Source organism: Festucalex cinctus, chromosome 10 (genome assembly GCF_051991245.1).
Source record: "Festucalex cinctus isolate MCC-2025b chromosome 10, RoL_Fcin_1.0, whole genome shotgun sequence".
Classification (NCBI taxonomy): domain Eukaryota; kingdom Metazoa; phylum Chordata; class Actinopteri; order Syngnathiformes; family Syngnathidae; genus Festucalex; species Festucalex cinctus.
Window position 1 is genome coordinate 23,488,801 of NC_135420.1, and position 24,131 is coordinate 23,512,931.

General features: G+C 38.9%; 1 protein-coding gene across 2 annotated transcripts in view; it reads left to right on the forward strand.

Moving 5' to 3' along the window:
- The window catches only part of scfd2 (sec1 family domain containing 2), a 93,742-nt gene that overhangs the window by 43,115 nt on the left and 26,496 nt on the right, over positions 1-24,131 (forward strand). For both annotated transcript variants that reach the window (XM_077535239.1, XM_077535240.1), the window contains exon 7: positions 16,094-16,391. In XM_077535239.1, the coding sequence (XP_077391365.1) occupies positions 16,094-16,391 (298 nt within the window). The remainder of the gene's footprint in view (positions 1-16,093; positions 16,392-24,131) is intronic.

Below are 24,131 nucleotides of genomic sequence, written 5' to 3' on the forward strand. Positions count from 1 at the left end.
TCGACCTTTACTTTTTGTCATTTGTATTTGATTGTTTTTATCTGTGCGATTAATTTGACCTGTGAAGCACTTTGTGACCTTTTTGTCTGTGAAAGGTGCTATATAAATAAAAAATTGCGTACTAACTTGCTTACTTACATATCCAGGCTACATAAAAAAGATAGGCCTTTTTTTCAGGCCCAATACTATTACTAGTAGTCACTTTCACTAAAAATGTTGACTTTTTAAAAATGTATTGATTGATTGATTGATTTTTAGACATCTGTTTTAAAATTGTAACAAAAAGTTCTAGGAACATGTCTTAAAGGTTAAATGAGAACATAAACAAGTACTGTAACTCCCGATTGTTTTCTCCAGTAAATAAAGTTTTCCAAAAATGTCTCGATATCGAGAATGTTCAATTTTTACTTATCTTAGTTTTAATTTTAAGCAAAAACAGAAGGTGCAAGATCAACAGAATCTCTGACAAAGTTAGCGGAAAGTTTAAGTAAATATTTCCTTGAAGTTGACACAGTTTGAAATTGATCTATTATGAGCTGTTAGGTTTAAAAATAATAATAATAATAATTAAAAAAAAAAAAAAGCTGATACTGATATTTGTCAAAATGCTAAATATCGACACTAATAATCGGCACGGACGATAACTGTTCTAGCCCTACTACGTAAACCTCCATTCTACTGTATCTAAGCTATTCTTTCACAGTTTATTAGCAGCCTCTATTGGTGCGAATATAATATTGCAGTCAATGAGATTTTACACCAGATCCCCTTCTTGCCGGAACCAACACATTTTTATCTGGGTTTGGGACTGGCAGTAGTTTGGAATTGAGGCTTAAGGGGGTGCAAATCCAGTTGATTACTCAATTATTCAATGGAATAGTCAATGGATTATCAATTCTAATAAGTTTAAATAGTGAGACCCATAGTAATTTGGTGGTGTGCTACCTTAAATATTGATTGTGGCAGGCCATCCGCCATTCTTACTGTTTCTCAAACAAAGACAACACTTCATCACATTCTGATGCGACTGTTGAAAATAGCCATCCATCCATTTTCTTAACAGCTTGCTCCTCACAAGGGTCATGGGGGTGCTGGAGCCTATCCCAGCTGGCTGTGGGCAGTAGACGGGGTACAACCCGAACTGATTGCCAGCCAATTGCAGGCTGTTGAAAATAGTCCGTAAAAAAAAAAGATGTGAAGTGTGACGTCTCTTAACGGTCTTTATAGTTCAACATTTGAATCATTCATGCAAATGCATTCTGCAAGTGCAGACATGCAGACTGCAGGAGGATTACGACGGGTGCGTGCGCTCTTTCACTGCGCGTCCTGTCCGCTCGGCCCGTGACACCCGAGTAAACACCAGCGCAACACATCTATCTTTGTGTGTGCGTATGCGTGTGTTGGACCAAGTGTTGGGGTGGGCGTGTGTGTGTGTGACAGAAGCCCGCTGTATGCGCACAGAATGCCACCATGTAGACGATATTAAAGTTAATATTTTGTCTATAATTCATTTGATGCTTTCATTATTTTTCACGTGCAATTAGTACCTTTAAAAACACATTTTACAACTTGCTGTCGACTGAAAATGACATCACAAGGGCTCAGGTAACCAATCACAGCTCACCTGTTTTTGAGGTTTTGTCATGTGACATTCACAAGCTGAGCTGTGATTGGTTCCCTGAGCCCTTGTGATGTCATTTTCAGTCGACAGCAAGTTGCAAAATCTGTTTTTAAAGGTACTTAATTGTACATGAAAAAGAATGAAAATATCAAATTTATTATGTGCAAAATATTAATGTTTGACTGCCAAAAATGGCTAAATAAGTAAAGTATCCCTGTGTTGACATGATACACTTCATCATACGCTGGAAATTCATGTGTGAAAATGAGCTTGGAAAAAAGGACCCAGCTCGACAGTTAAATTATGGAAATAATATGAAAAACAAATCATAAATTCCCTTTTTTTTTCTTTCATTTTGATCATTTCCTCCCCTTTGCTATCTTTTTTGTATGTGGAATCAGGATGGGAAAATAAGCCCGCGAGTGTTTATTATGCCTTTTGGTCCTCATGAATGCCTCAATGTAATTGTGTATGCATTTATGTGTGTGCGCTTTTTAAAGGCTCCGGCCGAGCCCCGCGGCTGCCAAGTCCCATTGTGTTTTTCCTGGCTTATTGTCGCTGTTTGTCTTCCGCCGCGGATCGCATCGCCGCAAGCCAGGGACAGGAACCCAGGGAATGAATAACAGCAGCGCACATGGTCAGATGGTGGCGCTACATTTGACCTAGATTGATTTGAAACCTGGCGTGCGAATGTTGCCATATTTGTTTTTTTGTGTTAGTTTGACTGACCCGTCCCGAGCCAATGCTTGAGAAATGACCTCCGATCAGTTTTCATAACAATCGCTTGCTTTTCATACAAAGACACTTCTTGGTTGTACATCTAATGAGTGTAAATGCTGTCTTTCCCAGCAGCGCCCTAATCTGAAAGTGAGCGCAGTCATAGAGTGCTATTTATTGTTAATCGATGTAATAAGACACGGGCGTGGCCCTGGTAGTTCGTACGTCTGCATCACAGTCCAGAGGTCTCAGTAATCAAGACTCAGGCGTTCCTTGCGTATCATAAGGTAACTTCTCTCCAATTGATGTTTTCCCTTCCTAAAGAGAAGACAACCCATTGATGTACTTTGCGCAAAAAAAAAAAAAAAGTCAAACCATTATTGCGACACAAGCATTAATGTGCGGCATTCTGAAAAGGAAAACACACAAAAAGAGACTGTTTATTTTACGCTTTCCTAAAAAGAAGACAAAAGAATAATGTGACAAAAAAGAAGAGAAAAATTGGGAGTGCACTTAACCGCGATTAACATTGAACTTTCTGAAAAAGAAACTCCTTGTTGTTACACTTTCTTATGAAGACATACAATTGATGTTGTACCTCCCAAACAAGAAACTAAGCCGTTATTGCTACACTATCCGAAAAGAAGACAAAACATTAATGACACTTTCCGAAAAAGAAGAAAAATCTGTTATTGCACTTTACTAAAAAGAAGAAATCTATTCATGTTGAACTTTGTAAAAAAGGAAAAACTTTGATGTTGCATTTTCCTAAAATGACTATTTTACACTTACCGAAAAAGAAGCCAAAGCATTGTGATACTTTCTCAAAAAGAAGACAAAACGTATTGAACTTTACAGAAAAGAAGACAAACTACTAACATTGAACTTTCAGAAAAGAAAAACATTTGATGTCACATTTGTCTAAAAAGAAGACAAACTAGTGACATGAAACATTTCTCACAAGAAAATCTATTACTGGTAAACTTTCAAAACATTACAAACTATTGATGTTGCACTTTTCTAAACAGAAGACAAATGATTGGCATTGCACTTTATTAAAAACAAGACAAACTATTAATGTTGCATTTTTCTAAAAAGAAATCAAACTCTTCATGTTTCACTTTTCTAGAAAAGAAGACTTACTGAGGTTACGCTTTCCTTAAAATATATGTAATTATTAATTTAATTAATTTAATTTAATTGCACTTTCCATAACAGAAGACAGAATTTTAATGTTGCAAAAATGAAGACAAACTGTTGCTGTTTCACTTTCCTTGCAAGAAAAGATTTAAGCAATTACGAATGTGAGCTTACATTTAACTGTATATGACTGACTGACTGAAATTCTTGTGGGAACGCGTCGTCCATTTTTTGTTGACTCGGATGCCCGCCTCGTTAGCCCGGGCTCAGACAGTAAATAATCTTAATTGATTGTAATTGACTTGTAATTGAACATCTCCCTGACTCACAAGACACACACCAGCAGTGATACCATCTTAATTCTTCTTCCCATCATTCCAAACTTGATTACTTTCCCCCTCTCTGTCCTCATTTTGTTTAGTTTTTGAACATTCCTGTGGTTTTTGGCGCTGTTCACGAAATTCATTTTCCCCCAGGTGTGTACTCCAGCCAGATTTTTTTTTTTTTTTTTTTTTTTTTTTCCCGTTGGATGCGTTTGCAAAGTTTTATAAATGTTTAGGGGATTTTCAGCTGTGTGTAGGCGACATGTTTGTCCGTGCCGGTGACAGAGGTCGGGATAATGATACGGAGTTTGTACACATTGCACAACAGTTGTATGGGGAAAAAAAGTAAACGTGGCGTCAGACGTGGTAAAAGTACTCATACTGTACTTAAGTAGAGGTACAAATACTTGTTTAAAAAAAGTACTAAAAGTGGTTTAGTGAAACACGACGCCTACTTGTTCCTTGGCATTCGTAGCTTCACCTTCACGTAGATGTTTTTGAGGAGCTTCATTGAGATAAAAGTAGTGCTTTACCACCATTTTGGGCATATTGGTGCCAAGGCACTATGTTAATGACAGTTGAGGAGCTTCGTTTAGACAAAAATAGTGCTTTTCTGCTGTCTTACGGAATCCAAGGAACTATGTTAAATAAAGTTGAGGAGCTTCATTTACACAAAACTAATGCAACTAACTTGCAGCATCACGGTGCCAAGGAGCTATGCTGAAATGAGTCAGAGCAACATTTAGACAAAAGTAGTGATTTGCGGCCATCTTAGTGCAATGGAACTATGTTGAAACAAGATGGTGTTTCATCTAGACAAAAATAGTGCTTTGCCGCCATCTTGTGGTAGAAAGTTAAGGAGCTTAATTTACGCGAAATTAGCTCTTCGCTGCCTTCACATGGCATCTTGGTGCCAAGGAACTATGTTCAAGAGCATTGAGGAGATTCATTTCGACAAAAGTAGGACTTTGCCACCATCTTGTGGCAACTATCGGCAATTATAAATATTTTGTGTGATGTGGTGGATTATCAATTACTCGTGGATTTTTTCTCAGACACAAATTCAACTACTTTAGTAAGTATAGTCAGTTTTATATATCTGTTTTGATTTTGATCTGTACTTCTGTCTTTTTTTTTTTTTTACGTTGTGTGAGATCAAGATTTTGTCAAAGGAGTAGAATGTACAGCAAGCGGTTTTGGGCTTAAAGTCCTAGCAAAATTACATACTCAGTCGAGATATCTGACAAATCTACTTCACTATATTAACAAAGTATTTATACTTTGTTACATCCCTCACTGGCCCTTAGCGAGGCTCTCGCACCCTTTCTGATTTCATCCAGATGTACGCGTTCCCTCCATTTAGTTAAAACTGAACGATGGTGGATGGTGACGAGTGCCCGGTTCCAAACGTCTGCTGATCTCAGGACTGCAGAATGCCTAACGACACAGCTGGGATGCACCGAAGGTACAGCTCATGGGCTGAAACGCTCCGAAAGCCGTTTGTTTTGGAGGGAAAGCTTGTCCGGAGCCCCGGTGGGCTTTGAGGTGGTGCAACATTGCCCCCTAATGTTTGAATGGGGGTTTCTTGGAAATTAACTCCTTCTTTTGCAAATAATATGGCTCACGTCCACAGGGATTGGAATCACTCTGAATTGCCTTTTCGTTGTACAACCCACCCCCCTTTTTCAGCCTACTTTTGGTTACCCCACCCTTCTCCTGCTGCTGTCCATGTGCGAGACAGAAACCGACTCCTTTTATCCCTCACAATTCTTAATTAAGCACGCACATAAAAAGAACTCATAGGCTGAATTTACACCGCATGATTCAAGTGACGCAATTGGAATATGTATCATGGAAGTGTAAATATTTTATTTCTTTTTTTCCAAAAGCATGGAATCAGATATCTTCAGACCGGAATCGGGCTTTGTCCAAATGGATCATTAATGTGCAAATTGACAACCTCAGTACCAGCTTGAACTCATCAAAATACTGCCTAAAAAACACAAATAAAAATCCACTATAATTCGAAACTATTGCAAAAATGGAGACAATAAATTGAGGCCCGCAATGCAAAACCTCCTATCTGGAATATTTATTTATTTATTTATTTATTTTTTATTTAGATAAATAAATATGTATTTAATAAATTAATTAGTAATTAATTATTCAAATAAATACATATATTTTTTTTTTATTCATTTAAATAAATAAATAAAAATTATTCATTTATTTATTTATTTATTTATTTATTTATTTATTTATTTATTTATTGGGGAAAAAATAGTTTTTGTATTTGTAGGAATTTTGTTTGAGGAAAAATTTGTTTCGCGTTTTGGCCATTGATTGAAACAGATTTGAAGTTTTGAAAACGCGCTAAAACGGATTAAAACACACTTTTTAAAGTGTTCATTACTGACGGTTCTTACTGTCAAGAAATGAGGCGCTCAAAAAAATCAATGGAGGAAATGAAGAGGGACTCACTTGCGCGTTTTTCTTCAAATAAGAGGTCAAGTGTGCTTGCTTCGAGCTGTTTATTTGTTGCCCCCAGTTGAAAGAATTAAGCACGTATATTTAATGAAACATCAAAGTGTTCAAATAAACCGTATCATTTCATTGAACGAAACTTGGCTAGCTTAATGCTAACGTAATGTAGATGGGCTAATGTAAATTGATTGGGAATTAGGCACCTGTATTTGCAGTATACATTAAAATAAAATGGAAAAAAAAAGTTGGCAATGTTAACTGTTCTCTTTGGTGTATTTACTGTAATCAAGCGTGTGTTTACCTCAGGATGTTTTCCTCCATGCCGGAGCCTGCTGAGTCAATTAGAGGATGGCATGTAACTGTCCTGGCTGCTTGTTTACTGATGAGCCATCGTGATTCCTCGCAGTGTGCGTGGGAAGCGGACGAGCGCCATAATGTGTCGCATTAGGCCCATTAAGTACCGCAATCTAAGTGCGCCGTCTTTCTTCAGAGCTTTGGAGTCGAGCAAAAGAGCTGTGGGGTTGGCGAGCATGTGTTTTCCCACGAGGGGTTTCCCATTGTCAAACGTTGTCAAGGGTACCAAAATAGTTCGCTTTTTTAGGTCGTGGTGCGGAAACCTTCTGTGTGTTTATTATTATCATCTGGACAATTTATTTGCCTTTTTAAAGGAGCCCCAAATGTCCGAAAACTACGGTACATTTTGTGGGAAGTTCATTAAAGCACTGCCTGCCTGCAAAGTGTTATATAATTATTATTATTAATTTTTTTATATGAATTTTTTTAGGCTGATGGCAATTGTGAAATTTGACAGAATAAAATTACGCTAAACAATTAATAGGCTGATTAATTAAAAATTATATAACGAATAGTCATTACCTTTTTTGTCCTAATGTGTTCATAATATATATATATTTTTTAAAAAGTCAATGAAGCTGCTCCTTGAATGCGAACATCCAACACATTACAGTTGTCATGACTGTGCTTTGTTTGGGGTCTGACGCAATCAGCACGTAACAGCAACTAGTTTCAACTGGTAATAAGCTATGTGAAGTCAGAAGCTATGTGATGTCAGGAATCTTTAATCTCTGTATCTGGTCAACAGCCAATCAGATAATTCCATGTCAGTCCTGTTAGCCACGTCTGGCCACAGCCAATCAGATCCATTCGCTGTCTATATAAGTCTGACAGTGAAGTTTGTTGGCGCCGATGTAGTCCTCTGTCCAGCTGGCCACCTGCTCTTCTGTTTCCCTGTGCACCTCCACAGCCCAAGTTAGCTTAGCGTCTCATGATTCTTGATACATACTCCTTGTTTCTGGTCGAGTCAAGTTAATTCCGCACCTCTTGATGTTATGCGAATAAAGTGCCAACCCCAGAACATAACAGTACATTTATGAATTCCACTTTACAATAATAATAATGAGAATTTACATTGTCTTTGATTGTGTTTTTTTTTTGTTTTTTGTTTTTTTATAAAAATTTATTTGATATACAGTGAAACCTCAGTTTAACAGACAAGGGGTCATTCATTATGGCTGATTGTCCATTACATCGAAGTACTATTTTTAGTGGCCTAAAAACACCCAAGAGTACAAAATTACTGTTTTGTACTTTTTCAAAATCCTAAAAATGGCCAATACAGTGCAAAACTGTTCAATGAATTTAAAAAGCTCTGAACTCTTTGAAAAGTTTCTCCAAATTTATGATGTTAGCGCTTCCTTTTTTCACCTCTGTTACAATTAGATGCCACTGATAAGGGTTTTGCAAACAAAATAAAAATACTGTAACAAAAAGCATGTTTGAGAGACACGGCCAGCGCCTGATGCTAAACTAATGTCCATGCTTTTCATGAACTTTTATGGGACTGTTTTCCCTGCTAGTATGGCCGCTACCTATGTACCTGCATTGGTTTCTTAGGAAAGTTGCCCCTGCCAACATGGCTGCCACTGTAGCACTTGTTTTAATCTACTCTGTTTGTTTATCTATGACAAAAGAGCAGCGCAAGCCGGAAACTTTGAAAGATACTGTAGAATGTGTTGTTTTGAGTGGATTGGACACTTATTTTCTGTCAGTTAAATCCGGAGTCTTTTGGTTCTGGTCTGGTTGAATTGACTGTAGAAATAAATTGAGTTGCAAGCTTGGTGACACAACCAATCAAACTCTTAATTCAGGATACCACTATACTTACATTTTTTTCTTACAAAAACACATTTTATAGTGTCTATAAAACCCTATAAACACAAACCAGATTAAGATTTAGCGCTCCAAGCCATACTGTGGCGTGGCGAACTAAACTGGACCATACCACTTGGCGGGGGGGCTGCCGTGCGCCAAGCAGATGTTCTAGCCGCAGTGACCGCTGTTTGTGTCTGTGAGTCGCTTCGAAATTACAAACGAGGAAAGTGCAGGGCGAGGACGTTCAAGTGCATCTCCGGCCGTGTGCAGTGCGCTGCGTTTTGATTTGTGCTGCTGAACATGTTAGCACGCCACGATCAGAAACAAAACCGGGCGAGCTTTCACTCTGTGTGGTGAGGCAGGCCAGAGATTTATGCGGGCCGTTACACACAGACGCAGCCGAAGCGAGAGGTCGCCTTACTTTTAAGTGCTTCTCACGATTTCACGGCTTTTGTCGGGGGTTTTAAAACATGCGTGTCAGGATGGGAATGGATGGAAATTCTCAAACCAAGTACTGGGTTAGCATTTTCAGACAATATGGGTTACTTTTGACCCAACAGTTTTAAGCAAGCAGAAAGGAAATGCGCAATTTGTCTTTTTACCAAGTGAGTCGCGATGGAACAGTTCTCACAAGTGAATGAAAAAAAAAAAATGCATGTTAAATCTCTGCTCTTCCACTGTTGATACTTTGGATTCGGGTTAGATTTATAACTTGCAGTCTTTCTGTTTAAAATCACACATTTCCGCCATGGCCTGCATGGGGATGTTGTCCATCACTGCAGTTTTATAGGCGTAAAGTAAACGTTTCCGTTTATGCTCCACTTTCGGAAAGAAAATTGTCTTTTTTTTTTTTTATTAAGCAGAAGCTTCCCATTGTCACATTCATCATTGCCATCTAGCAGATAATAACCTCGATTATGATTGGGAAGTAACAATGTTCAAACATTTTGTAATGTACTTGAATCCATTTTTTGTGTACAGTCGCACTTAACAAATGCTTAAGAAATGACTATGTCGAGCAGAAAAAAAGTGGTTGGACAAATATGTGCAATATGAAATCACGTATAACGGAACGTATGGTGTTCCACAGGGTTCAATTGTGAGGCCTTTTTTTTTTTTTTTTTTTTACTGCTCTCTAAATATAGATTTGATTTTATTTTTCAATAAAGAAGGGTTTGGTGAATGTGCATAGGAAACGGGTGGTGTTCAGTACTTCCAACAAGGTCAGGGCTGGACTGGCACAAAAACAAAAAAACAAAAAATCAACCCAGGCATTTTGCATTAAGCCTGCCAGCCTAACTCCTGACCAGTCCTTTCTAACTCATAGTTCTGCCACTGATATTGATGGCTGTTGGTTTCGTTTGCTGTCTACACTCTAAACATAGTTGGGTCAAAAATAATCCAACTATGGGTAAAAAAAAAATAAAAAAAAAATGGGTCTTTTAGTGTAAAACAACTCGTAGATATTGGTCAGATCATTTACTTGTGTCAAAAAAATTGGGTCATTTTGGATAAAACAACCTACAAAGTTGGGCCAAATTGACCCATAAAATGGATCGGTCCATTTGTGATCCATAATTGGATTACTTTGACCCAATTATTTTTAAAGTGTATATTAAAATGGATTAATGGACTGTGCCCTCTAAATTGTGGGCCATTCTCTTGGGGTAAAATGGAGGAAAATAATAATTAAAAAGCACTACATCGGCCCACCGGGCATCTGCCCTGTACGCCAGATGGCCAGTCCAGCCCTGAACAAGGTTAAGAACCATTGGTCTAAACTGAAGGTAACAAAAGTAAGTGAGTGTGAAAATGTCCGAATTGGGCCCAATTATCCGTTTTCCAGCTCTGGTGTTGTGTGATTGGGGAGCAGATGTGTTGAATTTGGTTTTATCGCTCTCACACTCTTAGACTGGTCACTGCAAGTTCAATATGGCACCTCATTAATTGAAAGTAAAAATTCAGTTTTGCCTTTGTGCTTAAGTACATTTCCAGAGACGGTCAGAATACAGAGTACAATTCAGTACTTTTTTCCAGTCCTTTTTTGTCACAAGTATCTGTACTTCATCTTAAGTACAGAATGTGAGTACGTTTGCCACCTCTGCTGAGGAACATGACACTCATGTTGTGTGTCAGGGTGAGGACACATTTGTTTGTCAAAAAAAAAAAAAAAAAAAAACAGCAGCCCTGCTGTTCACGATTGAGACCGACATGGAGATTTACGACCCGTCTCTCGAGGTCTCATGTATGGCTTCCAGATTGGCGGATATGATTACATATTTGCGCTTCGAAGACTGCTTGTCAAAGAATGCGATTTAGCATTTTGGCGTTGACGGACGGGCAAGCCGAACGCGCCGAGCCACCTTCCGCAAACTGCCCCTCCTCCCCCCCATCGCCGCGCCAGTCGCCGCACCCAAAAAAAGGTTCATTGTGAATGCGGCAAGCGAGGCCTGCTTCTGGTTAGCGCTGCTTGTGAGACGCTTACCTTCCTCCAGGGGTTGCATCTGGAGCTGGTTTCCTGTTTGAAGGGAGATTTTTTTTTTTTTTGCTGAGCCTTGCCCGCCTCTGTGATTGGGCCACTCTGAGCCTTGATGGATCCCGGGGATGGTAACAACGGCCAAACGGTGATCAGTCAATCAGCCGCGCGCAGATTTAAACCAGAACCCTATGCAGAGAGGTGCAATGTGATTGGTACAAGGATCCAATGAGCCAGCTACGGGAATTCTCCGACAAACTATCTGAAACAAAGAAACTTGGACATTCACTATTTATTTTAATGTGACATCTGTGTTTGAATTTTTGCGAGTCCCAGTTTTAACTTTGTTGTGATGGTTATTCTGTAATTGCAAGTAATGGTCCCATTCAAACATCGCAGCATGAGCATTTGAATTTATAATCATATGTATTTCATGTTATTACGAGAATGAGGCAGTAGCTATGAGTTAACTGCACTTAAAATACTGTTTTCCTTTGTTTGTTTGTTTACTGAATGTTTTGGATCTATTCAAATTTAAGTAATTTAATCATTTAAGTAATCCATGTTTTTTGTGTAGGATGCATTCCAGACCTACCCACAATTGGCGAAAGCCGTAATTAAAGATATCGCATAAAAACATTCTCACATTTTTACCCCATTCACATTCTATAAACACGCACATGAACATTAAAATAATAATAAATAAATATGTAAAAAAAAAAAAAATAACACATTTGAACACAAGAAAAAAGTGCAAGCACCTAATGTATATTTAAAATTGCACCGTCTGTGCATATGCCTTTAAGAGGCGGGGCCTGTTGGGGCGACGTGTGACGGGTGTGTGTGAGTTTCTGGACATGAGCTATGGACAACAGTAGCTCCCTCCTCGTGTATTGTTTTTACGTTAATTGGTTTCCTGGTGTTCAATAAATGGCTGAAAATTGCATCAGCAGCTATGGCTCTCCTTTCCCACACGTGAGGGCATTAAAATAACTACTGTATACTGTAAAAACTCATTTTAAAAGTATAGACACAATTCCCATGCCCATTACGTGGTAATGCACTTTTATAGACGTTAAATCAAACAATTATATACAAGTATTTTTCTCGTTTTTGAAAATTTCTCATTTAAAAAAATGCATACTAAAAAAAAACTAAATAAATCCCAACCCACTCTCTGGGCAGTTGTAGTTCCTGAGCAGTTAGGGTTACTTTCACCCAAGGTTGGGTTAATTACTTTGACCTAGCAGATTGGGTTGAAGTTGGTTTTGGGCGAGCTGAAGAGTTGAAGCTGGTTACCATTTTGGCACCTGATGTTTGGGTGCATGGCATCATAATTTGATGATAGTCATGAGCCCTCTTTTATTCCCACTGTCCAATGTAACTTCCGGGTAATGGCCATGTGTTTCAACGCTTTTGTCTTCCTGGTGTATTATCTGCAAAACTGGCAAGCCAACTGGCCCCAATTCATAAATCAAACCATTTCTGAGAGCCCCCACTTGTGCTATCCAAAGTATCATGGCTAGCCGAGCGCCACTGTCTCAACACCTTCGTGTGTGTTGATTTTTTATTTTTTTTTGCTTCGGCCCTGGAAGGACTGAGATCGGCTTCTCTGGATTTCAAGCTGGCTTCTCTCTACCTAAGGCCTCCATTTCCTGCCGTGGCGCCATCACGGCAGGCCGCTGACAGGCAGCTTTTATAGAGCTGCTGAGGAGAGCCAGTCACGGCCCGTGCTCGCAAACATGGCACAGGACAAAGTGGACATGCAACAGATGTCACAACGAGTGATAGTTACTTTTGTCGATTCAGTTGTTTAAATAGAGTTAGAATTGCCAAACTTCCTCTTATTTCCAAATCTATTGACATATTAAATATTTATTGCAAAACTGAAAACTGTCCTTAGCTCACGATGACTATTCAAAATTGACTATAGGCTGTTTGCATGCTAGCAAGAGGAAGAATAAGCTGTAACCTTTGTACAGCTTTTCGTTGTGGAGCACATGTTGAGTCGTTATGAACTCGAACGGGGCGATATGTCAAATGTGGAGCGCATATTAAATATTTGGAGGATTCGGGAAGTCGCACTTTGGATGGAGCTCGGAGTGTCGGCTGACGAATGGTGCCGGAAGATTCCTCGCGCAGCTCCTCTTCCTGCTCTTTTTCACTCCACTGTTGCCATCAGAAAACATTCACTGTTTTTTAAGTCTCGTTAAATTTCTCAGTCTCATCATGTGTAAGTCAAGATAATGTTTTTTTGGGCCATTGTAGTATTTCGTAGCCCTTTTTTTTCACTGACTGACTCACTGGAAATTCCCCAACCTTCGATACGGCATGTTGCGATGCGGTGCGATTACCTTGGAAAGGATGAGTTGGCAAGTTCAACTTGCAGTCATGTGACTTCTCTTCACGAGGGTCAGTCATTCAGTCAGGTTTTGGCCTGCCTCCATCCCTGCCTCTTTCCTCTTTGGCTCAGAGCGCATTTCTTCTGGGTCAGACACTGGATCCCCCCCCCCAAGCGGGACCACCACTGCGCCCGGACTCTCGCAAAGCCGCTCGCTCGCATTAGAAATGAAATACTGTACATCCTTTCAAAACAAACGCACTGTCTTGTAAATACTGTATTATTTCACCGCGGTGGTACTTAAATATTCATTTTAACGGTCTTAGCTGTCATGCAAGTGCCAGTACAAAGTAGAAAGTGTCAGTAGAAAGTAGTTTAAAAAACAAGCCAGTTGCAGAAGGTCCAAATAAGCAATGTCTTTTTTTTGTTTACAAAAAGCTGGTTTATACGGGCTCTGTTTGAGGATCAACCAACATTTTCATGGAAAATATTATTGCATAGCACAAATAAAATGCTTTACCTTTGATACAGGCTCTACCTGAGGATCAACCCCAATTTCAGTGTAAAATATTAGATAACACAAAACACATTTTGATCACAGTTGGCAAACAAGCTAGCTAGCTAGTCCTTTGTTTACAAAAAAAACTGGTCCATACTGGCTCCAAGTGAGGATTTATCACAAGTGTCCTTAAAAATGTTAAAATATAACGCACCTTTTGCTCAGAAGTGACAATCAAGCAAGCTAGTCGGTCCTTTGTTGACAAAAAGCTGCTGCTACGGGCTGTGGCAGAGGATCAACAAGTTTCCCTTTAAAATGTATAACATAACATAAATACAATAGTTCACCTTTTTATCAGAAGTGACAAGCAAGCGAGCTAGCCATTGTTTTTTTTTATGGAAAATATTAATACAAAATACAAATAAAGCACATTACATTTTGATTACAATTCATGAACAACAAGCTAGTTCTTTGTTTACGAAAAGTTGTTCGAGACTGGCTCTAGCTGAGGACCAATAACGGATGTCATGTAAAAGATTAAAATATAACATAAATTCCACCTTCTACCTTTAGATTAGCATTGACAAGCAAGCTAGCTTAGAGAGCCAATTGTTCACAAAAAGCTGGCTCCAACTGAAAATGAAACCTGAACATACTGAAAATTGCTCTTATATGACACAAATTCTGTCTTTTGATCACAAGTGAGGTGATCACAAAAGGACTCGTTTCTCTTAAGTTTCACAGTTAGGTGGAGTCATATACTCAAAAGAGATCAACTCAAAAAGATGGTCAACACCACCTCGTTTTCCCCATTTCTCCCTTCCCTCGTTCACGCTGTTGGTCAGGCAGCTTAGTAGATCCCCGCCCTTTTGTGTTCTCATTCCTATGAGCTCATCCCTGTTGTGCGAGCACCCGGCCTGTTATAAACAGTCTGCCGATCGACGGTACGCCATGTCGGGCTGCAGCTGCACATGTGAGGGACGGACTGGGACCAGTTATAGTTCTGGCCCCCAAAATCAGGTCACTGGTCTGAAACGCTGCCCTGAAATGTTGGCGGAGGCTGGACGTTGCTCAGCCGCCCTGCCAAGCAACACAATGAATGTGAATGGTGTGTTACCTCAGTGGCTTGACACACTATTTTTGCCTTGAATATGCAATGGTTAGCTGACATTGAAGAATGGTGTGGCCTTTAGGGTTAAGGCCTATTGTTTCCATTCAGTGAATCCCCACCCCCCAAAAAAAAAAGTTGCCTTGAACCTTTTTGGTTTTAAAAAATATTTTTAAAAACAAAAAGTGTAAGCTTATTGTGTTTTAGTTATTTTCTCTTGATATTCTTCTATTCGAACCCTAATATTTTTTTAAATATATTTTTTCCAGCCGTTATTCAGTAAATATGTATTTTTATATAATATTATTGTAAATTTTGTATTTTATTTTGTAATATTTTTAAATTTGAGATTTTTTCTAATGTTTCTCTATTTTTAATCAATTTTCATAAAAGTTTTCCCACATCTGTGTGCTTGTTTATTAATTCCAGATAATATAATTATAAAATTACTTTGTCAGAATATATTTCCATCGTGGTCATATATCTCATATGTATTTTTTCATCCAGTAGTTGTCATTTTTCATCCTAATATATTTGTACGTTTTCCTCATGTGTATTTTTATTTTAATCTATTATTGCATTTTTGTCATTTTTTAAAATATTTTTGGCCATTTTTTTGGTTTTCAACCAAATCATTTTTAAATATTTTTCTCTTTTTACCATATTTTTTATAATATTGTGTTCTTTTCATCAAGTGCTTTTGTACTTCGCATTCAATATTTTGTCAATTTTTAGTATATTATTGTAGTTTGTTTTTTTTTCTGCTTTTTTTGTAATAATTATATATTTTTTTGTGCAAATATTTCTATTTTTCCCAAATATTTGTGTATCTTTCATCCAATATTGTTGTCTAATAATTTTATTAGATTTGCCTTTTTCCTCAAATATTGTAGTGCTGTTTTTTCCAATATTTCTGTATTTTTCGATTTTTATTTTTTAAGTATTTTCAGGCATTCTTGACTTGACTTGACTTGACTTGACTTGGTTTAATTTAAGTGTTCCTAATATTTTGTCTTGTGCTACTCCCAACAGCAAATTCATGACATGTACTATATATTTAGGAATATCTTGACTATATATACAACTGCAAAAAATAAGAATAATAATAATAATATTCAGGTGCATAAATAAGGCTTTGGCGGAAGGTCTACTGTGTGTTTTTACTGTATCGGCTTGTCATAACCTTCCCACATCTGTTTGCTTGCATTTCAGGCTCTCGGAGATGCCGACTTCCCGTCCGTCCTGAGTCAGATGCTGCCCTTGGTGACGCCTCGCGCGGGCCAGCACGGCGACAGCGGCGGCTTCGCGCGGGACGAGTGCGGCCCCGACGAGCTGATCCTTCTGCTGGCGTACTTGTACTCGTTGGCCGACGAGGCCCAGCCGACGGGGGAGCGGGACGACACCCGGCTGGGGGCGGAGGTGGAGAAGCTGGAGAGGGAGCTGATCGGAGGGCTCACATTGGCCATTACCAGGGAGACCAGACTCAGCCCCTTGCTGCAAAAACTCACAGGTGAGAGTTATATTCACGAAGTGCAGGTCCGTGAATCGTCATTGACTTTAATGGGAGGATGTTCTTTCGCACATCACAGTCAGTCATTGATTTATTTTATTTTTTTAAGCGTCCTTTTACAGGCTGTGACTGTCTGGACTGTATTAGAACTTCACAGCCTTTTCCTCTTTCTTCACACCATGGTCACAAATAACGAAAAGATGTGCATATACCCCATAATAACCTTTCACCTAGCAACAACAAGCCCTCAATCAGCACAATAATGACCATTGTACCTGTCCGGTCAACTTGCAATAGTGTGTGTTTATAAGTCTGGTATGTGGCGGCGCGTATGAAGGTCGACCATATAGATTGGATGGATTGTCTGCAACCGCACGGCAATAATAGCGTCTTTAACCTTGAGCTTAGACACTCCTCTGCTTTATAATTACAGCTACTTTTAGTTGTGGTCTGCTCGTGCACCTTTACACACACCCTCAAATAACAAACTTCTCATATTGCACTTAGACGTACAAATCTAATGTAAAGCGCTAATAAAGGCGTGCTCTTTATTTCTTTTTCTTTTCTTTTTCCTCCCTACGCGAGTTGTGCCGACTTCATGTTCTCCGCGAGGGGCCTCGCGTCCAAACCCCCCCGACTCTCCGTTATAAACACTTCATTGCAAGTGACCCCGTCGTAGTGTGCCAGCTGTGTTTTTTTGCGTATATGTGTGTGCCTCCCTTTTTTGAAGCGTGTGTACGCGCCGAGTGAGTTTTTATGAAGTAACATGAGGCGGACGGCCGTCTCGGAGAAAAACATTGATCGTGACATGACCCTCCCCTCCCCCCAATTAAAGCCCTAAAATGAGAAGCAGACTTTGTGCGCAACCTGGTCGCCATGAGAGCGAGAGAATAGTAGGGATTTTGGCGTAGTATGAGCCACCGAGCTCGCACAAAATGGCCGACTTCCTGTTCAACATAGGGCAGACTTTTATGTGTCCTGTTATGATAAACATGTTCAACAAATTTTGTGCCATTAGATTGGGGCTTATTTGTCAGAATTCTCCATCAGAAGTTTGTCAAAGAAAAAGCACTAAAATCAGCCCAAAATGGCTGACTTCCTGCTTAATTTAGCCATGCGTCCTGTTAACACGTCCGATACCCATCCAGTGTCATGCCTGGTTTTGGAGCTTTTGTTCTAAATTTCCAGCGATTATGCCTAATAACTAATAACATGTTTCCACTACTAGTGTCCAAGACCCTTTTAACTCATTCTAACCCAAAAACGTAAAAAATGTGTTTTTATTACTTTGTTCTGCACGCCCAAAAACCTTTTTCTAAATGTTTTTTTTTGTTTTTTGTTTTTTTTTATGCTCGAGCATACAGAAAGCTTTGAAATAGCTTCTGACATGAAGAGGTGGCTGAAAGAAATGGTAGTTATTACAAAAAACGACCAGCAGGAGACAGCAGAGTATAAGAGATCAGCCTGGGCTTTGTTGCAACAAGGTCTTTTTGCCAGTCTTTTCACCAGGAATATGAAACTTAGCTATATTTTAATGCTAATTGTTGAAAAACGGAAACCGATACCAATATACTTTTTATTCCTGATGAAAGAAGAGACTCTAATCTTTCTTTTGGTAGGTTCCATGTTTTTATACAATAGAACGCAATCGTCTGTGGGGCTTACAAAATCAGTCAAAATCTATTAAAACAGTCGGTAGCAAAGGGGGTTGCTTCAGTAAAAATGGTTGGGAGTGAATGAGTTAATAGCATCAAAATGCCCACTAGTAGATTTACCTCACCAGTAACATTTATAATACTGTAGTTGTACTACTAGTTTGCCAAAGTTATTGTGGAGTGTTGTCTTGCAGAAGTGGAAAAAACATCACTGGTAAGACAGTCTTTCTACTAGTGCGCTCTGGTCTGCACTACGTGAGGCAAAATTGTGCACTAGTTGACTGTGTGGTACTAGTACTACTAGACTAGTAATGTTCAAATAATCTAGTTGTTGACTAGTGGCGTGAATATGCCACTAGTAATGTAGTTGTCATGCTATAATGCCGTCATACCGTAGTGTTAAAAAAAAAGGTTACTAGTTAGACAGTCGTTCTACTAGTGAAATGTCTTACAAGTGAAGATAAAGGCCATACTAGTACATGTAATTAGTGGTAATAAATTCTCAAAGGGCTTCCCATAGGCTTGATCCTGATTGGCTGTCGCCACGCTGCTTGGAAATGGCGCTTTTGCGGTCAGAACGCTGGTGTCGCAGTGCCCCGCGGACGTGTTTCCTGGCGTTTTTGTTGTCTTTGCGGCGCCCTCAAACATCCTCCTCCTCAGCAAGAGAGGAGGCGAGCGGGCCAAGCCAAACCTTCCTAATTCCTCACCCCCGGGACATCGGCTCAGTGGGATGAGGCCTGACTTTGACTGCGGGGAACTAATGCCCACTCCCTAGATGGGAATGGTCAAAATGACAAGAAGTCGATTGGTGCAAGGAACGGTTATTATAGTTTGGGAATTTTTCATTTTACTTTTTTTTCTTATTTTATTTTATTTATTTATTTATTTATTTATTTATTTATTTTAGTTAGTTTTAATTAGTTTTCAGAGTGATTCTGTTAGTTTTTAGTAGTTTTAGTTATTTAATAAATGCTTAGTTTTAGTTTAGTTTTAGTTAGTTTCAGTATTAGTTTTAGTTTTTTTTATTTTGTTTTGAGTATAATTTAGAGTTTTAATTAGTTTTGAATTGGTTCTATTAGTTTTTAGTAGTTTTAGTTATTTAATAAATGCTTAGTTTTAATTTAGTTTTAGATAGTTTCAGTATTAGTTTTAGTTTTTTTTTATTTTGTTTTGAGGTTGTTTTTTGAAATTTAGTTCTTTTGAATTAGTTTTGACTTGGTTCTGTTAGTTTTTAGTAGTTTTAGTTATTTAATAAATGTTTTAATTTTTGTTAATTTCAGTATTAGTTTTAGTTTAGTTTTTTTTTTTTTTTTTTAAGTGTATATTACTTGTGTGCAATATTTTAAAAAACACCATGGGAGCGACATCATATTGAGGTGCTTTTCTATTGGCTACTGCTAGATGACGTCAATTCTGTGTGACACACTTTCAAACGTCTTTATTCCGATTAATATCAAAATAAATCTACTTAAAAATCACATTTAAAATCATCCCCTAAGATTAAATTAATTACCAAAGACTAAAACAAAGGACATTTTTGATATAATTAATTAGTTTTAGTTTTGTAAACATAAAATGTAGTTTCAGCATTTTTGTTTTTATTTTATTTCGTGAACGAAATTTTTCTTTTCTTTTTTATTTTTTTTTAAATTTTTTTTAGTGTTTTACTTTTAGTGAACTAAATCTTGGCGCAAGGTCTCCACAGCTCCATCTGGTGGCTCGGACGGTTCACTGCCCCTCTTTGCCCCGTTGCAAGCAGACTTTAACAGCAAAAGTATCTTGAGCCGCACCAAAGTTGAATAACTTCCTTCTCGGTCAATGCAAAGTTACACAGAAATTGATTACGCTGCGCTATTTTTCACTGCCCTGCTTGACCCCAATGCAAGCGGACTGTAACGGCAAAACGTGAAAATAACTGATATGCACAAAAAAAGAGTTGCAAAGTCAACGCTAGGTTTGTTATTCATCCTGTTCTGTGTGTGTGTGTTGTAAGAAAGACTGGGGGGGTTGTCTCAGCGAGAGCTCCGGACCTCCCCCAAGGCCGCTATTTGGCTTGGCACGGACCAAGCGAGCGACATGAAAGAAGTCGCATTGAACTCGGTTTTATTTTGCCTACGTCTCAAACTTTTTTTTTTTCCCCTTCTCCTCTTTATTTTTCTTCTTCTCCTTCATTTCCTTGTCCATGTCTGCTTGCACTCCTTCATTCATCCTCCTCCACCACCACCACCACTACCATGGGGCTTCCTCCTCTTCACCCCAAAAGGGTCCGCCGGGGCTTGTCGCCGAGGGAAGTGGAGCTCAAGTCGGTGCAACGATCGCGCCTGATTAAATATAGTCACCGTGTTTATGAAATTAGTCTCAATTATTTTTAATTGGCGGTCGTTGTTTCACTTCCTCTCACACACATACTGTATAAACACATACACACTCACTGGTAAAGCAGCCGCTAGCCTTGTTCCTGCTAGTTGACTTGATCAGATAAGCTGGTGGCACGGAGAACAGGCCATAATTAAAAAGGGAGGTCCATCGCAGACCGTCTAGCTCCTCAGATTCTGACCACACAGCGAGCTGTGGTGGGAGACCCCCTGCCGACACCAAGTGGTGAGCTTCGTGGTCGCGGCTCCACCACGGTTGCCTTCTTTTTATCTCCGCTTTCCCATAGGAAAAGAAGGAAAGTGTGGCCAGACGAAACCCCTTCTTCACTGTCGACGCAATGTTTTCAAGGAGGCGGATTATGCAATTGTTTTTAACGTCTTAAAAACAATGACGTAAGGTTTTTGCTGATTTTATTTTTATTTTTTCAGACATTAATGCATCACAACATAGGACAAAGAAAATGACGTTCAATCATTGCCCCCAATATTACAAAAATAGGATTTTTATTTTTATTTTTTGCAAATTTTTCCCGATTGTTTTTCTTTTTTTCCCGATTGTTTTTCTTTTTTTGACATTAACACGCTACAAAAAACATTTCCTTCCATTAAAAAAAATCGCAAAAATCAGCGATAATTTTTTTCCAGATATCTGCTGATTTTTTAAAATTTTGTTTTATTTGTTTAACATTCATACATTACTACATAGGACAAACATGACATTCAAACATCCCCCCCCCCCAAAAAAAATAAAAAATAAAAAATTGAAAAATTGAAAAAAAAATGTTTTTTTATTTTTTATTTTTTTGTGGGGGGGGGGGGGGGGACATTTTTTTCTGTATTGTTTATTTATTTATTTATTTATTAATTTTTTTACATTAACCTATTGCAATGGGGAGCAAACATCGACCCACAAAAAATAATAATTGGTACAAATCAGCCAATTTTTTTGTTGTTGCTGATTTTTTTGATTTTTTTTATTATTTTTTTTTATTACACATTAACATATTACTATCAAGGACAAATATGACAGTCAAACACCCCCCAAAAACTCATGCAACAAAAACTTGTTTCTTGTTGTTGTTGAATGATTTTTTTAGACATTGAAAGATTCCCCCTTCAAAAAAAATCGGCAAAGAAATGGCAGGGTTTTTTTTTGCTGATTTTTCAAAAAGGCATTAACGCATTCGAATACAAGACAAAGATATTGACATTCAAACATTCCCCTGCCAAAAAATCCATTTGACATTTTGCATTTTGTGTAAGCATTCAGCTAGCGAATATAAATACACAATGTATAATTCACTTTGTTTGGTATTTAGTTTGACACAGTGGAACTGTGGGAACTGTTTTTAATTGTAGGGAAATAAATGCACAATATGTTCACTTTAAAATTATATATGTACAATAATTGACTGTAGGGAAGGAAATGCATAATATGTTTACTTTAAAATTATATATGTACAATAACTGGCAGAAACGCAGCATGATGATGTTCCAGAAAACCTTGTCTGTCATATCCGAGTCTGTGCAGTAGCGAGGCGTCGCGGCTTTCCGGATCCTCGTGTGCTGTTGACGCCTGTGTTTGCTTTAGAATTCCTCAGCGTCTTATTTACGACAGGAAATGCTCGTCATAAAACGGCCCGTCTGTCCGCGGGGACGTGTCGATGGAAATAGGAGACGGCGGCCCACGCGCTCGCTCGTACGAGCGCAAATACGCTCCACGCAAGGTTCCGAAAATACATTAGCGCACGCGGACGCGCACGCGTCAGTTCGCTCAGATCGTGACCCCCCTCAAACACTGGATAGAGCGTCGACAGGATGCATTGAAACTTTTGGAATCTTTAGTCATTCATATTATTCACTCTAATAATTAAAATATTAGCAAATTTGGGCACTGTATTATACACAAGTGCAGCGAAATTAAAAAAAAAAAAACGTATATTTATTTTTTTATTTTTTATTTTTTTTATTTCATTACAGTATTTATGCAGATTAGCTGGAGTTACAGGATTTAGGGTCTATGCTTCTTCATCTTGCTCTAAATTATGCTGCATCTCTTCCAATAGAACTCAGTGCTGCCCAGGCATGTTGTGGCACAACGAGGTACTACACTGAAGGTGTGCAACTCTAAATTTGAACTGTCCTTTCTGAATAGTGTAAAAGATGATCGCTTTAAACTGTGTCCTCGGCGCCCCGGAACAGCAGAAGTGTCCTTTTTCGCGCAGATATCTCATTCTCGTGTTGGAGAATTCCTCCAAGGCTCCTCGGCAGCACCAGATGGAAGCTCTCCTGGCGCTCTGAGTCGGCCCCGGTCATTTCCTGTCAGGAGGCCTGGTGTTAATCAAGGCCCGAGCCAACGGGAACGCCACCCCTTAAACCTCCTTGTTCCCCTGCACGCCCTCATCTATCAGCTAACAAATACACTCCCCCCTTTTTCCCCCCCTCTTTGGTTTCATACATTGTAAAAAAAAAAAAAAAAAAAAAAAGAGCAATGTTGGGTCTTATCAAAATGTCCCCATTAAAGGAATGCAGGCCCAGCCAAAAGATAGTCAGTCAGGGATGAAGAGTCCCAAAAAGCCAACAACCCCCTCCCCTATCTTGCACTACAAATGTTTGTACTTACTCAATTGTTCTCTCTGTGGTTTGTGTCCATGGTTCGGTTTACATGCAGCGGGGAGGACGGACGGACACCCTGCGTGTATTATTTCATGTGTATGGTTCTCATGCGCGCTGTTTATTATGGGCTGGCACGACAGCATTCGAGTGCGGGGGGGATGGTCTTGTTGGGATTCAATTTAGCGCAGATGCTAGCATCGCAACAGTTTTATCGGAATGGTGTCAACATGAACGAGGATCAGTGAAGAAGATCAGCTAAAAAAAAAAACAATACTATATATGATTGAAGATTGCAAATGGATGCTTTTTACCTATAACTCATCCTAAATCCACAATAATGAATGTTCTTTGCGGGTCGATCGTCCAATTGGCGTCCAACTCTGGTCCGAGCAGACGTTCCATTCCGTGTCTGATGTGGCGAGATGAAGGTCATGAATGAAGCACTGTTCCTCCACTCGTGGGAAACGTTTTGGTCCAAGAGAGCCGTCGCTGGTGTTATCGTGTGGGCGTGCGCGTGTACGTGTGCCGCGATAATGGCCCGTCTGCGGCTCATGTCCCCCCCACCTGAGAAAATAAACACATCAGAAGTCGCACGCATGCCTTCCACAAGTGTTGGCCGAGGTTTGGCCCTCGTAGTGGTCTGTCTCGACAAGGCCTTGAACCCGCAATATGGACAAGAATGTTGAACCAAGAAATAGCGGGGATTACTGTCGTTTATTTTACTATCGTTGGATTGATATTGTGTTTTTTTTTCCATAATTTCATTCTATAGTCATACGTTTTGTTTTTTTGTTTGTTTGTTTTTTTTTCTTTGTTTGACTGGTCTTCAATTATAATTAAATTACACAATTTGTATGCAACATGAACTTAAAGTCGGACTGGCACTTAAAATCCCTGATCTCTTATCGTATTAACTTTATTTGGGCGGTTTGCAAATATTGAGGAAAAAAATCACCACCACAAATTAACAGAAGCCCAGAGGTGCATTTTCCTGAGTGAAAACGGAAGACCCCGCCTTGAAGACAATTCTGAATCTTTTTAATTCATTTACAATTATTAATTGGATACGTTTATGAACATTTTTCGTGTCATCC